The sequence below is a fragment of the Lissotriton helveticus genome, chromosome 11, assembly GCF_964261635.1.
Source record: "Lissotriton helveticus chromosome 11, aLisHel1.1, whole genome shotgun sequence".
In the NCBI taxonomy this organism is placed as follows: domain Eukaryota; kingdom Metazoa; phylum Chordata; class Amphibia; order Caudata; family Salamandridae; genus Lissotriton; species Lissotriton helveticus.
The window spans coordinates 930,238,940-930,260,023 of record NC_136072.1 but is presented as its reverse complement, the minus strand read 5'-3'; the positions used below and the strand labels follow the sequence as shown (position 1 = coordinate 930,260,023).

Genomic DNA, 21,084 nt, shown 5'->3' with positions numbered 1-21,084 from the left:
GATTCGGTAATTAAGAATCGGTAAATCAGAGGGGTGGGTATGTAGGTATTCCAGATGTGCTGGAATACCGAATCGGAGAAATGAAGCCCATAGGAATGAATGGGCATTACCGATTCGGTATTTACCGAATCGGTAAATACCGAATTTCACAAGGGTGCAGGGGGTGTCACTTTGACACCCTCTGGCCCCCCCAAAAGAGGCTCGGGTGCCATGTGGAAGGCATAAATGCCCTAAGGGCAGGTCTGCCTGTCATATGGCATAGGTGTGCATGCACACATGTGCATGCACACCGGAATCGGTATTTTACCATCAAATTGGATTTGATGGTAAAATACCGATTCAGTAAGGCTTTTGGGACTCTGAAGAGTCCCACCTACATATCAGATTTACCGAATCGGTAAAAATACCGATTCAGTATTTTACAGAATCGGTAAATTTACCCATTCTGTAAAATAGTTCCCCTACATACCGAAAAGCCATTTACCGGTCGGTAACGGCCGAAATCGGCCGTTACCGACCGGTAAAAGCCTACCTACATCTGGCCCTTATTAACTTCTAAGGTGAGAGTGTATTAATTGGCTTTAGTGTTTGGTGAGTCCTGTGTGCAGAGGAGAAGAGCGCACTGGTCAGGGTGGTTTCCCACTGGTCGTGATTTTGTTTCGTGTGTGCAATAGAACCAGTAGGGTGTTATTCCCCTGCAGTGATTGTATACTGTGAACTTTCTTTTAGTGGAACAGACAAGGCATTTCATTTTATTTAATAATTATTTTTGTGAAGGTCATTGCTGTGGTGTAAGAGCTGCTGTGAGTTAGTAATGGTCGGTCAGAGTGTGTGCAGCACTGGGATTGATCATTATGCCAGAGGGTGCTGCATTGTGAGTGGCTTGTTTTGTGGTGCCACAAAGAAATTGGAAGTTAGTGTTATGTGTACATTTGTGAGTTGTTGAGAACCACAGGTTATTTCTATTGACTTTTACTGAATTTGTACTGTGATACCTATAGAGAAAAAATTAAATTCATCAAGAAATGTAGGCTTTTTAGAGATACCTGGGAGAGTGAAGTGGGACCACTAGAAGATTTTGACTGGGAGTTAGTACTGATGCACCCCCGTGAGGTACCGATAAAATCAAGGCTCCGCCTCATTCAGTATAATATACTGCATAGGACGTACTACGATAGGGTACGGCTGTATAAAATGGGGAAGATAGAGAATGACAGATGTCTCCGATGTCAAGGGGCTGGGGGAGGCTTTTATCATACACTATGGGACTGCACAGTGATCCAAATGTACTGGTCCCAAGTCTTCTCAGAACTACAGGATGTACTGGGAGTCCCGGTGCCGCAGGAGCCGAAGCTGGCTCTATTAGGAATGTCCAATGATGTGGATTTGCCACGCCCACTTTTGATTTTCCTGGTCCTAGCACTGGTGGTGGCCAAAAGGGACATCGCGAAGCGGTGGGGGTCTCCTTCTCCTCCTGACCTGGAAGAATGGAGGCAAGGGTTAAACCTTTACATGGAGGCTGAAAGGGTGACTTACAAATCCAGAGGGTGCCCTAGGAAGTTCCACAGAATCTGGACTAAGTGGAGACAATACCATGGACTGGATGGGGGACTGGAGAATGATTGAGCTTAACGGGGAGTTCTTAGTGCATGTAAGGGAGGGCAGCCTAAGAAGGAGGGGGGTAGGGAAAATTGGAATCTTGATGCATGGTCATTTTCTACGACTATACAGTATACTGCATGTTCACAGTGTGTTCTCCTGGGAGGGAGGGAATGGTATTAGAGGGAGAGGCGTAGCTGCATGCGTGACTATAGTGTTCAGTTCTATACAAGCAAATAAAAATGTTTCCGGAAACAAGTTGGGGAATGGGTGGAAGGGGGTGGGGAGAAAAATAGAAAAGCAGATGCAAGGACCTCCTCATGAAAAGTGATATTTGTTTTCTTCCAAAATGCATATAGCGCCTTTATGGACAATGCTGTACATCCTTCCGGATGCGGGCCTGAGAGCTTGGTATTGTGTTATTTCACGTAGTATGCCTTGTTTATCTCAAAGGAGGAGTGTGGATGAATATGTTTATGCACTGTATATATCTGCAATAAAAACTAAGTTTAAAAAAAAAAGAAATGTAGGCTTTATTTAGTGATGTTGTGAGAGTACCAGTCCGTGAGTGTGAGGAAACCCATCTCAGAGCACATCTGCTAATTACATGGCAACCAGTGTTGGTTTACACATGTGTATTTGGCTTAGACAGGGGATTAAGATAACTGCAAACCAACGCTCCCTTGCAATTTCCTCCCTATTGTACTTTCAACATGAGAAATTCTAAGAACCTGAGGCGAGTGTTGTATGAAAAAAAGACACCTAAACCGGCTCCACATGAAGCTTTGGATTCATGGGAGCATACAGCACATGCAAAAGAGAAGAGAGAATAAAGCCAAAAAGATAGTCAATGGTTGGATGGGCGCTACGTGGAATGCAGAACAGCAAGCATGGAGAAAAGATACGATTGAGGTAGTTAGCATGTACCATGACTTAACTAGTGGAAGAATAGGGAGAGAGAAAAAGCACAAGAGACTGAAGTAAAGACATATGAAGGTAGCAATAGTGACTCTAGCGTTGGCTTTTTGGATGATTAATTGGATTCTTCACCCCCTACATATCATGTGATTAAGCCAGTAGGAGGAAACTAACCTGTTGTCTGGAACCAAGCTGTAGGTGGGTCCCCACCTGTGGTCAACCTGGGTGCGAACGCACCTGTAGAACAAGGTCTACCATTGCAAGTCCTGCCCATTGCAACTGGTATGCCTGTGGGTAGTACCAGCTCTTCTGATAATGCCTCTGAACACTGTCATTGTCACCCCAACTGTAGTTCATCATCCAGTTGTGACTGTTCCTGTTATCCTGAGCACAAATGCCACTGTAGATTCAGGCGTGAGACCCGTAGTGAGTGTACCTGCTCTTGAGGTAGACGAAGTCCCAGAGTCAGAGATCCCAGAGGATGACGACACTCCAGTTACTGCATTGGACGTGGTGAAAACAAAAACTGAGCTTGAGGAAATCTTATCTGCATGTGCCTTGGAGTTGTGGTGATTTTTATTTTTACATTTACAAATCAATTTTCGAAATTAAGAGAAAATACTGATCTGTGGTATAGACAAGTTGGCAGATTTTTGAGCATATTGAAGGTGCTTTGGGAAGATCTGAATACTTTCTTTGACACTGTCATTCCCATGAGTTGTGGGCAGACTGTAAGATTTCTGTGAAGTGGCTTAATGCCAAGTCTCTGTGGGATGCCCAAACGCATGCTCCCTCTACTGTAGTTATGGAAAAGTATAATCAAGTGATTACCTTTTTAAAGACAAAGTTTACCCAGAAAGAAGTTGATTGGCTGAAACCTTTGAGTACTATTCAAGTGTCTAAACAGTCAGTGCATGCCTATTATTAGCAACTCATGTAAGTATTTTGTCAGCATAGCGTTGGTGAAAATCCCTAACGAGGAAATCTTAGCAATTTTGTGTCACAGTTCTTGGTATGCATCCAGAGATTAGCTTACACATCCAGCAGAATGTGATTTATATACAGTCAATTGCTTTTGTATGGAATCCTGTGATATGTAAAGTATTGCAGTGATAATTTGGAACCCAAACACAAGAAAATTAAGAAGAATTTTGTTAGGCTAAGACGAAGATAGCCCTGGAGGGATTTCAAATTAGTCCATACATGGCGAATTCTGAATATAGTTCTAGCAGTGGTACGGGAATGCAGGGAGTTTAATATCAGGGCGGTGGTCAGATGGAGCAGGTTGGGAACGGTATCCCACAAGGTAGATGGTGAGGATTGCTGGTTGATCCAAATTCGGGAATGGATATATTTATGTTGGAGAAAACAATGCTGTGTCCTTATTGTAATAAGTTATGTCATTACAAGTGGGAATGTCAATTGAATGCAAATGGAATATAATTTGATGGGCAAGGGCCTAATGTGAATATTACGTGAGCTCCAACTATGAAATGCAAAGACCTTCAGATCCTAACATTCACAAAGCCCCATTAATACAGTACAACGGTATACTTTGCCAAGTCCAGAGATTTTCCAAATGTTCCTGGCCTTCTACACCTTTGGAAATCTAGGATCTGATCAATCACAATGATGGTGCCTGAGAGGAGAAGAAGATTTCTTGCTTGGAGCACTGTTTGAAGTAGACCAGAGTAGCCCATATGTAGAAGGAGAGTTGAGTGGCCATCCAGTGTCCTTTTTATTTGACATCAATACTACCCATTGTACTGTAAGAAGAGTGGTTGTTCCAAACCTGCCCCTCTCAGGAAAACAAGTCCAAGTTGTAGGTGTTGCAAATGAACAGTAAGCGAATCCAGTTTCAACCAAAGTCCCTGTGAAGTTTGGTCTCCTCAAAGAGGACTATCAGTTTGTGATTTGTGATGCGAGCCCCGTCAATTTGTTGGGCAGAGATTTGCTCTGTAGACTTAACTGTGTGATTTACAGTACACCGAATGGTGTTGAGCTTTAAGCACATGATGAGAATGCTACTTTTAAAATGTGCACACTGAAGCCCATTGTTGGGCTATTCCATGTTCTGACAAAAGAGGACCTGCCATCCAACTTAAAGGACTATGTGCAGGACGAAAAAATGCTTATTCCAAGATTCCTGCAAATTGGGTTGGGAACTGCCTACTTAGCTTTGATGTTCCCCTAGGTGTATCATGTAGATAAATTAGACAACCAGGGAATTGGGCTTTCGAGGAAAGCTAAACATAGTGATTCACAAATAGTAGGCAGTGTTTTTGTTGCCTTAACCCCCCTCTATAGGGGTGATTTCAAATTACTTGATTAGAAAGCTGTCTACCTTAGGGGATACACTCACACCCAGTACAGCTGGTGCCTTGTTAGTTGTCATAACAGAACTAGTTGCTATTATAGCTGTGATTTTGCACCGTAGGCTTGCTTAAGATAGTTTGCTCACAAAAGTAGGTAGAGCTTGCAAAACATCACACGCCCTGCAATGTTGCACTTTTGTGCCAGTTAAGAGTAAGGAGATCAACAAATATGTGAATATTACAAGTCTATCTTGGGAAGCAATAGGGAAAGGATTTCCTGCAGTGTGAAAATGGCTTAGTGGGCTTGGTGGCGGACCTTTAGGCACTATGGCCCAGATGTAGGTAAATCCAATTTAGCAAGTCCTTTTTTTTTAAACTCTTTATTGTTGACCATAGCGAGAGCATCGCAATAAAACAGGGCATTTTTATATCATAGTCAATTTTTCTATTTTGTTTTGCAATGATAAACAGAAACTCTCGTCTCACAATAAATAACTATCGTCTCTGCAGTTATTCGAATGAAGTCATTGAGGGATATGAGTGATGAGCAACCACCATCGTCAGCTTCGTACACTGACGACATGTAATATAAATCACCTCCTGCCTACCAAACAGTATTCTCAAAACAATAAACTTCCCCCACAACAATCCCCCCTCCCACTAACCCACCCACCTACAACGAATCCAGAACGCCCCGGCACGGCTGATCCTCAACGTCCCCCGACGCAGCCACATCACTCCCCACCTGAGACGCCTGCACTGGCTCACCGTCAACAAGAGGATCACCTTCAAACTCCTCATCAACGCACACAAAGCCCTACACAACACCGGACCTACATACCTCAACAACCGACTCAGCTTCCATACCCCCACCCGAAGCCTCCGCTCAGCCAACCTCGCCTTCGCCACAGTTTCTCGTATCCGGAAAACCACCGCCGGCGGCAGATCCTTATCCTACCTTGCCGCCAAGACCTGGAACACTCTCCCCACCAGCCTACGACAGACTCAGGACCTGCTGGCCTTCAGAAAACTCCTCAAGACCTGGCTCTTCGATCAATAGCGGCCCCCTTCCCCCCCAGCACCTTGAGACCCTCATGGGTATGTAGCGCGCTCTATAAATTGATTGATTGATTGATTGGTCGCGGCAGATTCAGTTAGATAATCCACTACTGTGAAATTAAATGAGGCGTTGAGCTATGGTTCTATTATATAATATTCATGCATATCATCTGGCAGAGGGGGGGAGGGGCAACCACCCCGTCATCTATCTACCTTCCGATCCAACCCTTACAATCCAATCGCCTGAGGGGTACTGTCTACTATCCTCTCCAATTCCATCTTCATTGCTTCCCATTCTACAATTTAGCGAGTCCTTAATAGCGATGTTTACCGAATCACTATTAAGGACTCGCTAAATTGAATGTAGGTAGGAATCGCTAAAATATTAGCGATTCATTAAAATTCCTTAATAACGAATCGCAAATTGAGATTCATTATTAAGGAATACCTACCTATTCATTGCTATGGGCTAGGAGGCCCATAGGAATGAATGGGAAGATATTCACTATTTGCGATTCGGTATTAAAGAATCGCAAATAGCGGGAGCTATTTCAAGGGTGTCAAAAGGACACCCTGTTGCACCCCTGAAATGTGCATGTGTGCACATGTGGCGCACATACATGCCCTAAGGGAATGAATGTGTTCCACATGGCACTTTAAAAATAGCAAAAAAGGGCTTTTTTACAGGAAATCACTAATTACCACCAACTTGAAGTTGGTGGTAATTAGCGATTCCTTAAGCCTAAAGTGCACTTTCTTTAGTGCTACCCACATCGAATTTAAGGAATTACTATTAGCGATTCCTTAAATGCAAGAGCAAAATAAGAAATCGCAAATTTTGCGATTCCTTATTTTGTTAATGTTTAAACTCACCTACATTGCTCTCAGCCAAATACCAGTCGGTAACGCAGAAATTCGCAGAATTTCTGCGTTACCGCTCGGTATTTAGCCAACTACATCTGGCCCTATATTGAAACCTATTGTAATTCTGTGAGTTTTGGGAATTTGTTTGTTTTAGATGATAAAGAGATCAAAATTGATGAATGAAAAGAATTCAGACCAGAACAGTGGAGAGAGAGAAATAGGCTAAGGGTTAGGGCTTCAAAATAAGGAAGAAATTGAATTGGAAGAAAGGCGGTCGATGTTGTGTCTATGACAAGCTGAAGGAGTCCGCGGAATCTAGACACAAGCAACAATGATCATTTAATGTTTTCTGAATTGTCATGAAGGAAAATGGTGGATTTTTTTTGTGATGGCTCCGTAAACTTTCAGAGGGGGGAAATTGGTAATGCAATGTCGCTATTTTTCGTTTGCATTTAATCACATACTACTATATCACTTATAACCAATGCTTTCATCATAGACACTGAATTCCATGAAAAATACTTCAGTTGCAAGAAAAAAGAAATACACAGTGTTGTGCAAAACGATATAGCTTTATCATTGCTTAATCAAGCTTTCATTGGTGCTATTTAGCTAGTGGACATGGGGCAGGTTCAGCTTTTGGCTGTTTTTGCATGCCCCGTCTCCAAAGGTTTAGCCTACTTTGAAGGGCATCATGAGGGCTTGAATTCGCTGAAATACATGTTCTAAAGAGGGGAACCTCAAACTATGCCTCAAACATCTTAAGAGGGCACTGCTTTTGGACTGTGGCAGCGGCTCTAGCCAGTAATACACAAACAAAAAAGGCCAATAGCAGGCTTTGGTCGTTGGACCACACGCAAAGGTCAGTTGGTCCATTGGTCAATCCAACCCTGCCAACCACTTCTATTAGGGGAAAAATAGTCTATGTGTACAAAGACCTGGTACAGAGAGCACATCGACACTGAGTGTACAGAAGCCGGGCCCATGAGAAGATAGTACATGTATGCACATAGGCCTCCCACAGATACTGTGGATACAACAATGTATGTGTACAGACTCCTGACAAAGGAGCACACAGACACTATATGCATAGACGTGTGGAAATGGGGAGAGTACATGGAGTAAGTGCAAAGAGGCCTGACCAGGGCCGGACTGGCCGTAGCGGGTGGGGGCCGGGTTTGGGCCCCTTGGAGTGCCGTTTTGTTACAGGGCCGCTTTTGCAGCATAGCTGAAATATCGGCCTCTGTGACAAATTCGGCCAAAACCGGCCCTGGCAAACAGCTCGTCAGGCCGAGCACTTTGCCATGGCAGGTTTAGGTTCCCAATCCAGCCCTGGGCCTGACTGGTGAGAGAAAATAGAGCATATGCACGAGGGCCCAGTAGATTGTATCAAGATATGGTAGAAAACACATTATAGGAACATGGGCCAGGTACTGGAGACATATAGGAAGGGACTGTAAAAACAACTTGAAAAGCGCCACAAGCTTAGAAAACAGCAGAATGCTGTGAGCTGATCTACAACGAGGGGGCATATTCACAAGCCCCTATCGCCACCACAACGTCACTTTCAAAAAGCGACGTTGTGGTGGCGATAGGGGCCTCTCACAAGGCAGCGTTAAGCCATGTTCTGAATAGTCCTCCTTTCACCCTGTGTTTAGCGTGAAAGGGGAGTGCAGTGGGTGTTGTGGTGGGCGTCCCACCGCAACACCCATTGATATTTACGCTGCCCCCTATTCACAAGGACAGCGTAAATAGGAGCTACCGCCAAACTTAAGACCAGGAAAACCCTGGACTTAAGTTGGAGATACGAGGAGAAATGCTTCATTTCTCTTAGTTTTTGCATTTTCCATGTGTGCTGCCTTGAAGGTGTCCCTTCCTGTACATAAACAAACCTATTTTTAAAATGCCGCTTTGTAACTTACATGTGTGCTGCATGAAGCAGCACACATGCAAGTTACAAACTGGCATTTTAGGTTTGTTTATGTGCAGGGACGGACACCTTCCTGTACATAAACAAACCTCCCTGCTTGCAGACACATTTGCACTCTGGTGCAAGGGTGCCTGCTTTGGCGCTAAGTTGTGAAACTTAGCGCCATCGCAGGGGGAAAAGCAAGGCTGCACCATGTCCTTGTGAATATGGTGCATCCTTGCTTTTCCAAAGTGGCGGAGAGAGACGTTAAGCCTAGAAGGCTAACTCCTCTCTCCGCCACTTCTTTGTGAATATCCCCCTCAGTGCTTTGGGAAGGATTAACACATCTTTTCTCTAGGCTGAAGTGCAACTTAAGGTTGGAGTTACTTGCATTTTGTACATGCATACATTATGTGCATTTCACAATGGGTGTAATCCACTAATGCCTACACACAAAAGGGATTTCCTTCGGCCTAGTGTCTGTAAGTAGTGCATACAAAAATTTAACTTTTTGAGTATTCACAAACATTTTGTTTGAACGGTAGATTCTGTGCCTGAGACGTACACTACACCAGGGTAAAGGGATTGACAGTGTGTATGAGTGAGGTCTTGAGGCGGAAAGCCGGGACCAGGTGCGTGCGTTTAGGCAAGTGATTATTGCGTTTTTAAACTTGCACTTTGTGATGATATTTTGTGGCATTCACTCTGCCTTTTAAACAAAAGATTTTTCGTTATACTTTTGTACTTTATTATTTGCGCAAAATTGTTTGTACTAACGGGTACTGACCCACGGTATTACAGCATTTGCCTCCCTTTGCCTTACCCGGTAGCCCCCTCCGCAGCCGATTAGGTGCTGCCTGAGGTCCTGACCACCATCGGCCAACTTGGGTGAGGATTAGGGCTAGTAGACCAGTGCTCGGCCCCTCCTGCCCTCGACGGCATAAAAATCCCAGAAACGCTACCGGCACACGATTGACAGTGTGTATGAGTGAGGTCTTGAGGCGGAAAGCCGGGACCTGGTGCGTGCGTTTAGGCAAGTGATTATTGCGTTTTTAAGCTTGCACTTTGTGATGATATTTTGTGGCATTCACTCTGCCTTTTAAACAAAAGATTTTTCATTATACTTTTGTACTTTATTATTTGCGCAAAATTGTTTGTACTAACGGGCACTGACCCGCGGTATTACAGCATTTGCCTCCCTTTGCCTTACCCGATGGCCCCCAATGAGGCAAAGAGCCTCTTTTAAAATGCTATGTTTTACTCATAGAACTCTGCATAAAACCGGTCCCAACATCCTAAAAAATAGGATCAAGTTTTATGCACCGAACCGGAACCTCCGCTCACAATTTACAGCAAAAGCAGCTACGACGCGTGTAAAGAGAGCCAGAATGGGTGGGCGTGCTTTTTCACACTTGGCCGTTAACATCTGGAATGATCTACCAATAGATCTAAGGCTCACGGATTGCTACCTTACCTTTAGGAAAAAATGTAAAACCGTGTTGTTTCCCAAAACAGAATAAACTCTCTAGTCTTAGGTATCTGCTCACCGCACACTGTTACAATCTTAGCGCCGTGATATCCTATTAGGATGAATGTTGCGCTTTAGAAGTACGAATAACATAACATAAAGTGGTGGTTGCTTCATTGCAAGTATTCATAGACATTTTGCAATGCATTTGTCATATTTCAACTCATATCTAAGTTGTCCTTGACTGGTCCAGACAGCTGCAGCGCTGAAAGTTCACCAAAGCATGCACATTTTCATAGTGAGGGTATAGGTATGAGAAACAACCACTGTAAAAATGTTTCATAGGAAAGGGAAAATGCAGTTTTAAAAACCTACATTCCACAATGTTCTTAATACCAAAGGGTACAATGCACAAGTGCTCATACTAGGTTGTGAGGGAGGATCATGGGATTAGATGCAAGTACTCAAGCCCCAACTCTCAAACTGTAAATTTCCTTTGTGGTAATCATCTTTCAGTTTGAGTGTAAAGAAATTAGACGGCCCTGTAATTACAACTATAAAACAACGTGGAGCGTTGAATTTTCATCCTTTATTTCGAATGACTAGGAGGGTTCAAATTCCTAGGGAACCTGGAAATTGTTTCAGAACAATTTGCTGTCAACAATGGAAGGCTTAGTGGTTCTTTGAAAGGGAGCTCGGATTGCCTTAGATTCAAGGAGTAAGTAGTAGTTAACACGAATGTGTTTGACAAAACCTTCACCTGGATCTGGTCAAACACCATTTTGATGGCTAGAAAGAAATATAATTCGATTAATATGAGAGGGGTCTAATAGTACCTAACTGAAATCTTTTTTACATTTAAATCTTTTTTACATTTAAAGTGTTGGCTGCTATGAGAACGCTCCCAACCCTAACTCCAGAGGTTGCCAGCATTGCATAATAATGATTTAAGTATTACTTATAAATCTAGAATTTTTTGTGTGTGCTGTACAGTGGGTCAGGATGAAGAACGCATGCCGTCCTGTGTCAAGCAACATTTCTAAGACTAATTTCTGTTCCTATGCAGTGTAATAATAACCATGTGAAACCTCTGAGCTGAAACAGATATTAAATGGCCTATCGCGCATTGAAGACATTCACTGGACTTGATCCTCAATGAAGAATCAGGCATCACCAGTAAAGGAGTTCAAAAAATTGGCTGATCTAACCACACTTCATACTAAACTTAACAGAACATCACTGCAGTGGAACAAAAATCATAAAAATGTGATGTACAATAGCATGACGAACAACAAGTTAAGCCCTTCCTGCATCCCTGATAGAGAAATTAAAAGCCGCCTAAAACAACAGAGTTGAAGCAATCATTAAAAAGCTTGAAGAAACTCAAGAAGAAGCTTGGAAAAACTCAAGCACACAAGTGAAGAGCTATTCCTCATAGTGTTTCCAACAAGAATGTAAAACAATATAAGCAAAAGACACACAGATGATGGACGGAATGCAGAGCAAATCAAACATTTTCCCCCCATTCAATAGATCTGGGTTATAGTCATTGTTTTTTTGCTCACCGTGCAACCCCAGTTTAGACACAGCCATATGCAAATCAGTCTTGAGCCTGTGCCTTATAGGAACAGTCCAGACCGAACTACCAACCCAGGTCCTCCCTGGACCGGAAACAAGCATCCTGGGACCTGTTTCGAGGCATCACACCTCATCAGCCAGGCAGCTGACTTTGGAGCACTGGGTTCACGGATCAATTCCCGGCTCCGGTGGCAGCTCAGCTCAGCACCATGTGACTCTGGGCAATAGCTCACTTAATTTCTACGATGGCCCCCAGCGCCTTGGGACCCGTAAGGGTGAGTAGTTCGTGCTTTACAAATATGGATTTACAAAATACGTCTTTACATTTGCCAATCTTTTTTTCAATTTTTTTCTCTGGAGGAGGAACCAGCCTCAAACCCACGTTTGTCCATTAAGCTTGACTGTGTCACTTACCACATAAAAGTCATACCAAACCTTTACGCCTCACCACTTTTAAATTTCACCAACCGCCACTCTCCTGGAGTCAAGCTTTCCTGGCTGATGAGGGATGAAACCCCGAAATTGGCCCCAGGTTAGTTCCCTGTGAGAATAGTTAAAACATCTGTAGATTTTCACAAACTGCACCATAATGCCCACTTAAAGACACCCTAGATGCAAGCCATCAAAGTACCAAGTACCTGATGAACCAATATTTCAAAACACCGCAATGAAAATATTCGTAACCACGTAATACAGCAACCAAAAGCTTACTGAGGGCATTTCAAACTGGTTTCAGACCATGCAGGCCAACCTAAACCAGACTCCCTGAGATCACCAACACTGACAAGGGAAACTTACCACTTCCGGTTGTACAACCTTCAACACAATAACTCATCAAATACTATCATGGCTCAAAGAGAGACTCGGAATATACAACTTCTTATAATTGCTTTGTGTCCTTGGTCTACAATACAACATCTCAGGTTTGTAGAGGCAACAAACACACACACAGCGCCTCAGTGGTTGGCATTATCTCCAATAAACTTTTCTGGAAGCCAGCTTCAAGTTGACCACAGGTGAATAGGTGAACTTCCTTACTCGGAGCAGACCCAACTAACCTAAGCCTAAAAACTTCTAGAATCTCCTGGACGAAAAAAAAGGGTTACACCAGCCAGAACTACCATATGGGTGAAAGTCAACTATTGACTTTCTTCTTCTCAAAAGATTGCAATGTGCCCACATAGGATCCAAAACTTTGCTAAACTGCAGATAAAGTTGTGAGGAAGCCCAAGTTTTCACATGCCTATCACATTATTTCAAAAACAATTGGGAGTATGTACAAGGGAATTGGCCGAGAAGGGCGTTAGCCTTCGTGGTTTAACGCCTCCCTCCGCCACTTCAGAAACGCAGGGCTGCACCATATTTACCAGAATATGGTGTAGCCCTGCATTTTCCCCCTACGCTGGCACTACACTTAGCAACCTAGCGCCAACGCAGGTACCCTTGCACCATAGTGCCAAGGTGTCTGCGTACAGGGGAAGATTGTTTAAGCGCAGGAAGGTTGCCCTTCCTGCACATAAACAATCTTGAAATGCCCTTTTGTAACTTCTATGTGGGCTGCCTAATGCAGCACACACAGAAGTTGCAAAACGGCATTTTTAACCCCTCCCATGCATGTGACGGAACCGTTCCGTCACGGCCCTCGGGTGGGCTGTGCTGGTGACAGAACGGTTCCGTCACGTCCCGCTCGCCGCGCCTGCGCGGCGCGAATTCCGCGCCTGCGCTGGTCGTTCCATTGAGCGGGCGGGGCAGTGACGGAACCGTTACGTCACAAGCACAGCTCACCCGTGGGCCGTGACGGAGCGGTTCCGTCACAAGCGCGGGAGCGCCGCGCGCCCCCCCCCCGCCCGTTAACACTGCGGCGGAATAGCCGCCGCAGTGAAAGGGTTAAAAAAATTATTGTTTATGTGCAGGAAGGGGGACCTTCCTGTACATAAACAGTAATTGGCCTTTTGCTGTTTTCATGTGTGCAACGCAGCACACATGAAACAGCAAAAAACGTTGGGCCAGGGTAAGACCAGGTTTTCCATTGTATTAATTCTGGCGATGCCTCCTATTTACGCCTCCCTAGTAAATAGGAGGCAGCGTCAGAATCAATGGGTGTTGCGGTGGAACGCCCATCATAACACCTATTGCCCTCCCCTTTCACACTAAACATAGCGTGAAAGGGGGCCTTATTTACAAGGCAGCGCTAAGCCACGTTAGGTAGCTTAACTTTGCCTTGTAAATAAGCCGAAGCCCCTATCGCAACCAGAACGTCTTAAAAATTGGCGTTGCCTGGCGATAGGGGCTTGTGCATATGCCCCAAAGTATTAAAGGTGGACGTTGGAGTGAGTCAAGCACACCAATATAGCTGCAAAAGAAAAATATTACCCCACTCATACCAACTCTCAATCTCACATTCGACCCCCGACACAGACAACATGAATCGCGACTGGACATGTCTAAATTACTCCCTGCCAACCCTAACCCTTCCAGATACAATAGGCAGCCGAGGTCCCTGCAGGTAACAGAGGTGGGGCGGTAGGGCCAGGTAAGGGGAGATTTCGAAGGACGATGCAGAGGGAAAATTAATTCTTTATTTAATGTTCCCTCGGCACCGTCCCTCGGAAGCCCCCCTTACCTGGCCCACCGCTGTTACCTGCACAAACCGCGGCTGATAATAGGCCTGTTAATACTGAGACAGCGCCAAATTACATGGATTCACTGCCACCTAGCAACGCGCTTGACTGCACACCTGGCCTAACTAAAGCGAAATGAGAAGTTACGTGTTAATCTCTCAGGAATGAAACGGTGTACAGTTCCACAAACATACTAACAGGTAAGGTTTCTATGCGCTGGTTTCTAAGCAAAGATCTCCAGAGAACTGTTCTGGAAGTGAGAGGAGGGAGCAAAGAGGAGAGGCCCCTGCTGACAGAAAGGGAGAGAGAGCAGGTACATGCTAATCAGAGAGGGCAGATGGGAGACTCCTACCTGAATACTGGGGTGAGAGCAGTGCTTAATTTGTAAAAATAAAAAAATTACAAAAAAAGGGCCTAGGCTCTCGTCAGGAGGCCACGACTGCGTGTACCGCCCATTGCTCTTGCCAGCGCTGCCAATAATAGTACCAACACAACTACTAAATCTCACACTCTTAACAAGTGTGACAATTCAGTCTATTCCAGGCCCCCACAGTTAAAAGAATGACTTGGACAGCAGGCATTAGTCATTTTTTATGTATATTGAAATAATAAACAACAGTTATTGTGCTCAGCTCTAAATTAGACATAGCAATGCCACCATGTGGAAGACAATCATAAGTGCCAGCGTTCACAATTAAGTTCCTTTGCCAGCACCGGAAAACACTGGCTCAAAATAAGCACTGGGTTAGAGTAGTGGGAGGCAGACATACACACATGATAGTAGTAAAAAGGATAGCAAACGGAGTCACGCGTGTTGGGTGGGGGAGAGGCAGGTGCTGGCTGGGGTTAGAGGCTTGCACATGCTGGTGGAGGAGGGTGGAGAGAGAAAGGAATCTGTCAGTGAAAATGGGGTACAAAAAGAAGACAGATGGTAATATCCTTGCATGGGAGATAAGTGGGGGCTCAATTCACCCGCTTAGTAAGGGGGGAGGCACATCGCGCACATGGAGAGGGGTGAGTAAAAAGGTAGCAATCTGCAAGTGAGGGGAGACAAAGAAACATGCACCTTCTTGATCGTGTGGGTGAAAGAGACATGCGTCTGTCTCTCTTGGAGAGCGAGTGGAAGAGAGAGATTTAATTTCGAGAGAGGCAAGTACCTGGAGGGGATGGGCAGAGGGTAGTGAGACAGTATTTTCTGATGGAAGGTGGGGAGGACTGGAGTGTAGTGAGAGAGGCATGAGCATTCTGGGGTTCCAGGATGAGGGGAGACAGGCACCGGCAGAGGAAGAGAGGGTCGGATTGTGATACAAAGAAAATACACAGCAAATAGCAAGCAATACAATTAGATAACCCTCCCTCCAGAACCTGAGTAATCTATCTACATCAGGACTCTCTCTGGTACTGGGTAGTCTAGCTACGAGAACTCTATCTGGTACTAGGTCATATGCCCAGGTCATACTCTGCATATCCACAACCCGGGTGATGAGATCTATCGTATGCACACACCCGTGCAGGGAACCTTACTCCGACAGCTCGCCGGTCAGGACAAATCCGTCCTGAGACGTGCACATTTACCACGTACGGCTCGCCGAACTGAAGTTTACCTTGACGCTGCCAGACCCTGACCCCTTCTTTACTGGCGCGCCGCTTACACTATTAGATGCCTCATTAGCATATGTAGCCCTGAAGAGTCACAGCCGCAACACGGTGTGACGAAACACGTGTGGGCTATTTTCTCTTGTATGTACTGATCAACACTTTACCATTAAATATACATACTCTATGATGATGGACTCTGAAATCATATATTGAATGCTTACCGAATTTTGGGTTCTCACTTGCGAACCATTTTAAGATAATCGTGTGCACAGGACACTCTTTACATACTCTGCATACTGAGTCTACCCCAGAAACCAGGTGTTCAACTATGTCTAGAGCACACGTTTTCGAGGCTCTCCAGTGCCTAGGTTCATCTGCCTTCTCCAGAGCCCTGGCACTAAGCTAATTCCAAATCCCTGGCACTTTGCCCACTCCATTTACTTCCAGGCCCTACTGGCCAGACCTTCTGCCTACACCAGTACCAGGTACTCAGTCCACTCCTGGGCCCCGGGTACTCAGGTCCCAGGTACAGTTCCTCTTCGCATTGGGCATCATAGACCTGCAACAGGGATCACACATCACACCGATCCCCAAGAAGTCCGGAATGAGTCATGGAGAACAGACGGACACCCAGGGATCACTGATCCTCGACCGGGAGGGCATACTTGTGCAGGAGAGCACAGGCCTGCATAGTGACAACAAAAAGCACAGACGGATAGACAGCATACACCCATGCAAGGGAAAGCATGCATGCCCAGTAGAGGTGAGACATTCATCAGACTAGCAGTTGGCACCCAAAAAGCACTGCTCTCAGAGAGCAGAAGTTAGGTTATGGGAGAGGTGAGCAGGTTTGTAGGAAGATGCACTTTAGGCAATGTACTATTGTGCTGGGGTTCTTACCTGTTCCTATTAAGGCATTATATTGCTACAGATTGGACTACAGGAGAGACTTACAAACTCTTGCAAAATATATATGAATTAGAGGCAAGCTATAGCCTACCATGTAATACTGGAGACTCAGGCATAATATATATATATTTTTTTAAAGAATAAGTACCATAATAAGTGAATTACAAACAAGTTATTAAATTTAAGAGGCATTAGAGCTTCAGGCATAAACAGAGGGGTACACAATTGGGTAGAAAGCACCTGGAAATCATGTGTAATGTTAGAGGCTGTGCAATGTCTGTCTGTACTTGTAAGAACACACAAGGAAAGAACTGTTGGGCTTTATTGGCCTCAACTACTGTTGAAATCTATGTTCATAGGTGAGTATCACTTGCTATCTATCTACAGTCACTGTTACACAGACACACAGCTAGATGACTGCTGTGTGACAGACATCAAAGACAGACAGATGTATATAGACAGAAGTATGGACAAACTGGACGCTGAGACCAGCACACTGACAAATTCATGGACAGGCGGCAGATGTAACTTTTATTTAATGCATGTTTTACACTGATCGCCACCAGATCACGCGAGGGGTGTCCCGGCACCTTACTAGAGAGTGAAGCAAACAATAGATGTCGAAGCAGAGTGGGGTGCATGGAGAGACAGATAAGAAAGAAGGTTTGATGGGGAGCTCAGAAATAGGTAGGACGAGGTGGTCAAGAGTGAGCTGCTCAATCCACTGAGTCATTATAGGCGAGAAGGTCAATTGGGTCCAATTTAAGAGGTAAATGAGTCTAGCTGGTGTGGTACGACTCACTTTTTGTCTTTTTGAGGTTACAAACTATTGAAAATCCGTCTAACTTTATTCTGGGATTAAAGAGGAGCAAAATGATGTTGTGAAAGTATTAGTGTGACGTGCTCCCAGTGGCTTAGGCCTACTGCCAATCTGGCCTGCAAATTCTGGACCAGTTGAGGGAATTTTAGATTGGTCTAATCGTGCGAGTAGCAATTGAGACAAGGCTAAGATTCCAGTACTCCAGTATGTTAATCTATCCTGGTGTTACTTTTCCAGTAAGTTGGACAGAGGAGATATTCGGCTCAAACAGCACTCTATACCGATGCATGGAACTGAATTTCTGGGGGCCGATTTATGATAACTGGCGCATCCCCAGTGATGCGCCAGTTATTATGCGCTGCAGCTCCACCACCCATGGTGCGCCGCATTTACAATGCGGCGCACCATGGTGCAAAAAAGGCACAGATGCGTGACGCATCTGTGCCGTAAAGGTGGCGCATTGCTGGAGTTGCGTCGCAAGCGCGACGCAGCTCCAGCAAGGCTCGGGGGTGCCCTATCTGTCCAATGCTGCGTCAAGCCTTACGCCTGCTTCAAGCAGGCGCAAGGTTTTGACGCAGCATTGGCCTGAAAGTAACTGAGTGAAATCTTATAGATTTCACTCAGCCACTTTTGCGAGGCGCACCTGCCCCGGAACGCCCACCCAAAACCGGAACCCCCACATGTGGCGCAGGGCTTTACAACGTGACGCATCTGCCTAGATGCGTCACGTTGTAAATTGGTCGTAGGGATGCGCCACGTTAACGCTGCAGTTGCGTGACGCAAACGTGGCGCATTACCAACATAAATCTGACCCCGGGTCTTTAAGCTAGATAAGCGTAATTAGCAGATACGTCTTACTGTAGTCTCATTTCCCTTTGGCAGACATGTTGTTGTGGTGTCCCTCTGGCCCAGCCAGTTGACACGCATCCAATTTCAGACTGGTGGAAGCTATCTGATTAACATGTGTCCGTCTTGTCAGGGTCAATCTTGGGCATGGGCGATCTGTGCCCACCCCGGGGCACCAATATTCCGAGGGGCGCAGCAGCGAGCTGCGTGACTTAATGTCATGCAAACAGCAGCTCGTCCATCCCACTTGGACTAAATCAGGTCCTGTTAAAGACTTTATAATCAGCCCTTAATGTATCTCAGCGTAATTCTTAGCACCCATCAAGCCCCTGTCCTGCTCCCATCTTCCTCACACCTCCTGCTGTCACAAAACAACAAACTCCCAACCCCCACAACAAACACCCACTTTTCTTTCCGCCTAGGGTGCTGTGCCTGTAAATCCAATGTAGGGCCTGCCCTGAGTCTTGTGAACTCTTCAGCTGCAAGATAAGTCGTTGGTGTCAACGCTTTATATGGAAATATAAAGTGCAAGTACTAACTCTTTAGAGTACCTGTTTGCTTTTATGTCATAGTATACATGTTTGCTTATGTGCTCTACTCTCCTATTAAATGTATTGCAGCAGTGCTGAGAAGTACAGGTACTCTCCCTTTTAAATTAGGGAAGTGAAGGTAGTCAGTACCCAACAGTACCTGCCCATTTTACGCACTCGTTGGCATACTGGTCCACTGAGTGACTACACAGAGACGTTTTAAGGCATGGACAAAGTGGACAATTGCCTAGGACCCCCACCTTCCAAGGATCCTTTGGAAAGTCAACCTTCACTCTGTCTCACCTCTCACCTCTAGACATCTCTCACTTGCTCTCTCTTTGCCCCGTGTCATGTTAAGAATTTTTGGAGTCACTAAGAAGACGTATTTGACCTGTTTTTGTTCCATCACGTTTCTGAAAGTTTTTTTGTTATATCATGCCAGCCTGAATTAGCAAAAAATAGTACAAAAACAAAGCTTTTTCGAAAAGGGGCCCCCAAAGTATGTGTTGCCCGGGGCCCCAGAAATTCTTAAGATGACACTGAGTCTCATTGGTCAGAATAGCTGACCACTGGGGAAGAAAGGCACAGGTTGAATTGGAGAGCTCAGTGTGCTTGAGTGCTGTGTCTGCAGGAGGCTCTAACTGAGGAAGGATCAACTCAGACAGCTCGAAAAGGAGTCGATGGACTCCGCGGGCGGACAGAGAGCAGGACAGAGACGAAAGGGGAACACCTGGATGGACAGGAAGGAGGGTTGGGCAGACGGACAGACAGCGGAGTGAGGGGAGATGGGGTGAATCATAGCTAGATGATGGGGGAGCTGAAAAGAAACACAAATTAATTTGAATGAAGGGTTAATGGACAGGGGGACAAGCAGAAGGTCAGGCCGGTGTGAAGGATGAACAAACCGGGGGTCAACCAGGGTTGGACAGATATGAAGAAGGGATGGTCGGAGACAGGTGGACAAACGGAAGAGACATGTGGACAGGATGGGCATGCAAGCAGGTGTGCAGTGATTGAAGAATGGACAGGCCGCCAATCAGAACGGCCGTGCAGATACTTTGGCAGACAGACAGACAGACAGATGAATGGGTACTTACATTGGCTAAAGCCTCTGCCTGCGCCGGACTGAGATCGCCCACTCTCCCACTCATGGTGTCACAGACCCAGGGTCCTCGTGGCTGTCAGTGATACGGCTCAGTCTGTCTCCTGCAGTTCTTGTAACTCTGATCTTTTCTCACTGTGTGTATATCTTTTTCTGCTTCCTCACCTCTCCTTCCCTCTCTCGACTCTTTGTCTCTCTCGTGCAGAAACACTCTCTTCTCTTGAGCATCCAAACCGCACCCTCGCACCGGCCCTGCCACTCCCTCAGTGCCCCGCCCCTCCTCTGCCCTCCTCAGGTCTCTCTTCTTGTCCCTGCGCCTTCTCTGCGCTCTCAGAGACTCGTCTGTTCCGGTGTTTTGTCTCTTCCTCAGCTTTCCCTTCCCCTGAGCCCCGCTGTTGTGTAATACTTGGTATCCCAGGGGAAATGAGCCTTCTCTGCGCTGTGCTGTTTTCGGAGCGCTTTCTTATTGGACAACTCGGACGGCTTTTTTGTAGCCCGTCTCCTCAAGGACATGGCATCCTTCCCCGCCTCGTAAGGGCAACGAGAAGCAGCTGCGCTCTGAGCACTACTACTACTGCTAGAAAACACCTGGAACCTTTTGGTTAGGTTAACCCCTTCAGTGAAGGTCTCTGTAAAGCGCTGGACGGGCTCGGCTTGTTCACCTTCCCATTAGTTCTGATAACGGACAGTCCGAGAAATACAGGCAACAAAATGCAAACGAGGGAAATAAGCGAAGACCTTAATACGAACAAAGCATTGGCAAAGCCAATAGGTCTCGCCTTTGGAAACAATTGTTTTTGCCAATGGTTTTTAGCAATGCTGAGTAGCATGGCTAAAGCAAACAAAAAAAGGAGCTAGATGCATTCTTGGGCGTGGTTACGAGAGCAAATATGTGGTTACATAAACCTGATCCATGCCTCGGCTCTTTCTTCGACACACATCTAAGC

At 45.5% G+C, this 21,084-nt stretch overlaps 1 protein-coding gene across 1 annotated transcript in view; it reads right to left on the bottom strand.

Moving 5' to 3' along the window:
* LOC144791328 (SEC14-like protein 2) overlaps window positions 1–20,348 on the bottom strand; it is a 326,084-nt gene extending 305,736 nt beyond the window's left edge. Inside the window, exon 1 of the mRNA XM_078666003.1 lies at window positions 20,133–20,348. Coding sequence (XP_078522129.1) covers window positions 20,133–20,186 — 54 coding nt within the window. The 5' untranslated portion in view covers window positions 20,187–20,348. The remainder of the gene's footprint in view (window positions 1–20,132) is intronic.
* Between the last annotated feature and the right edge of the window lie 736 nt (window positions 20,349–21,084).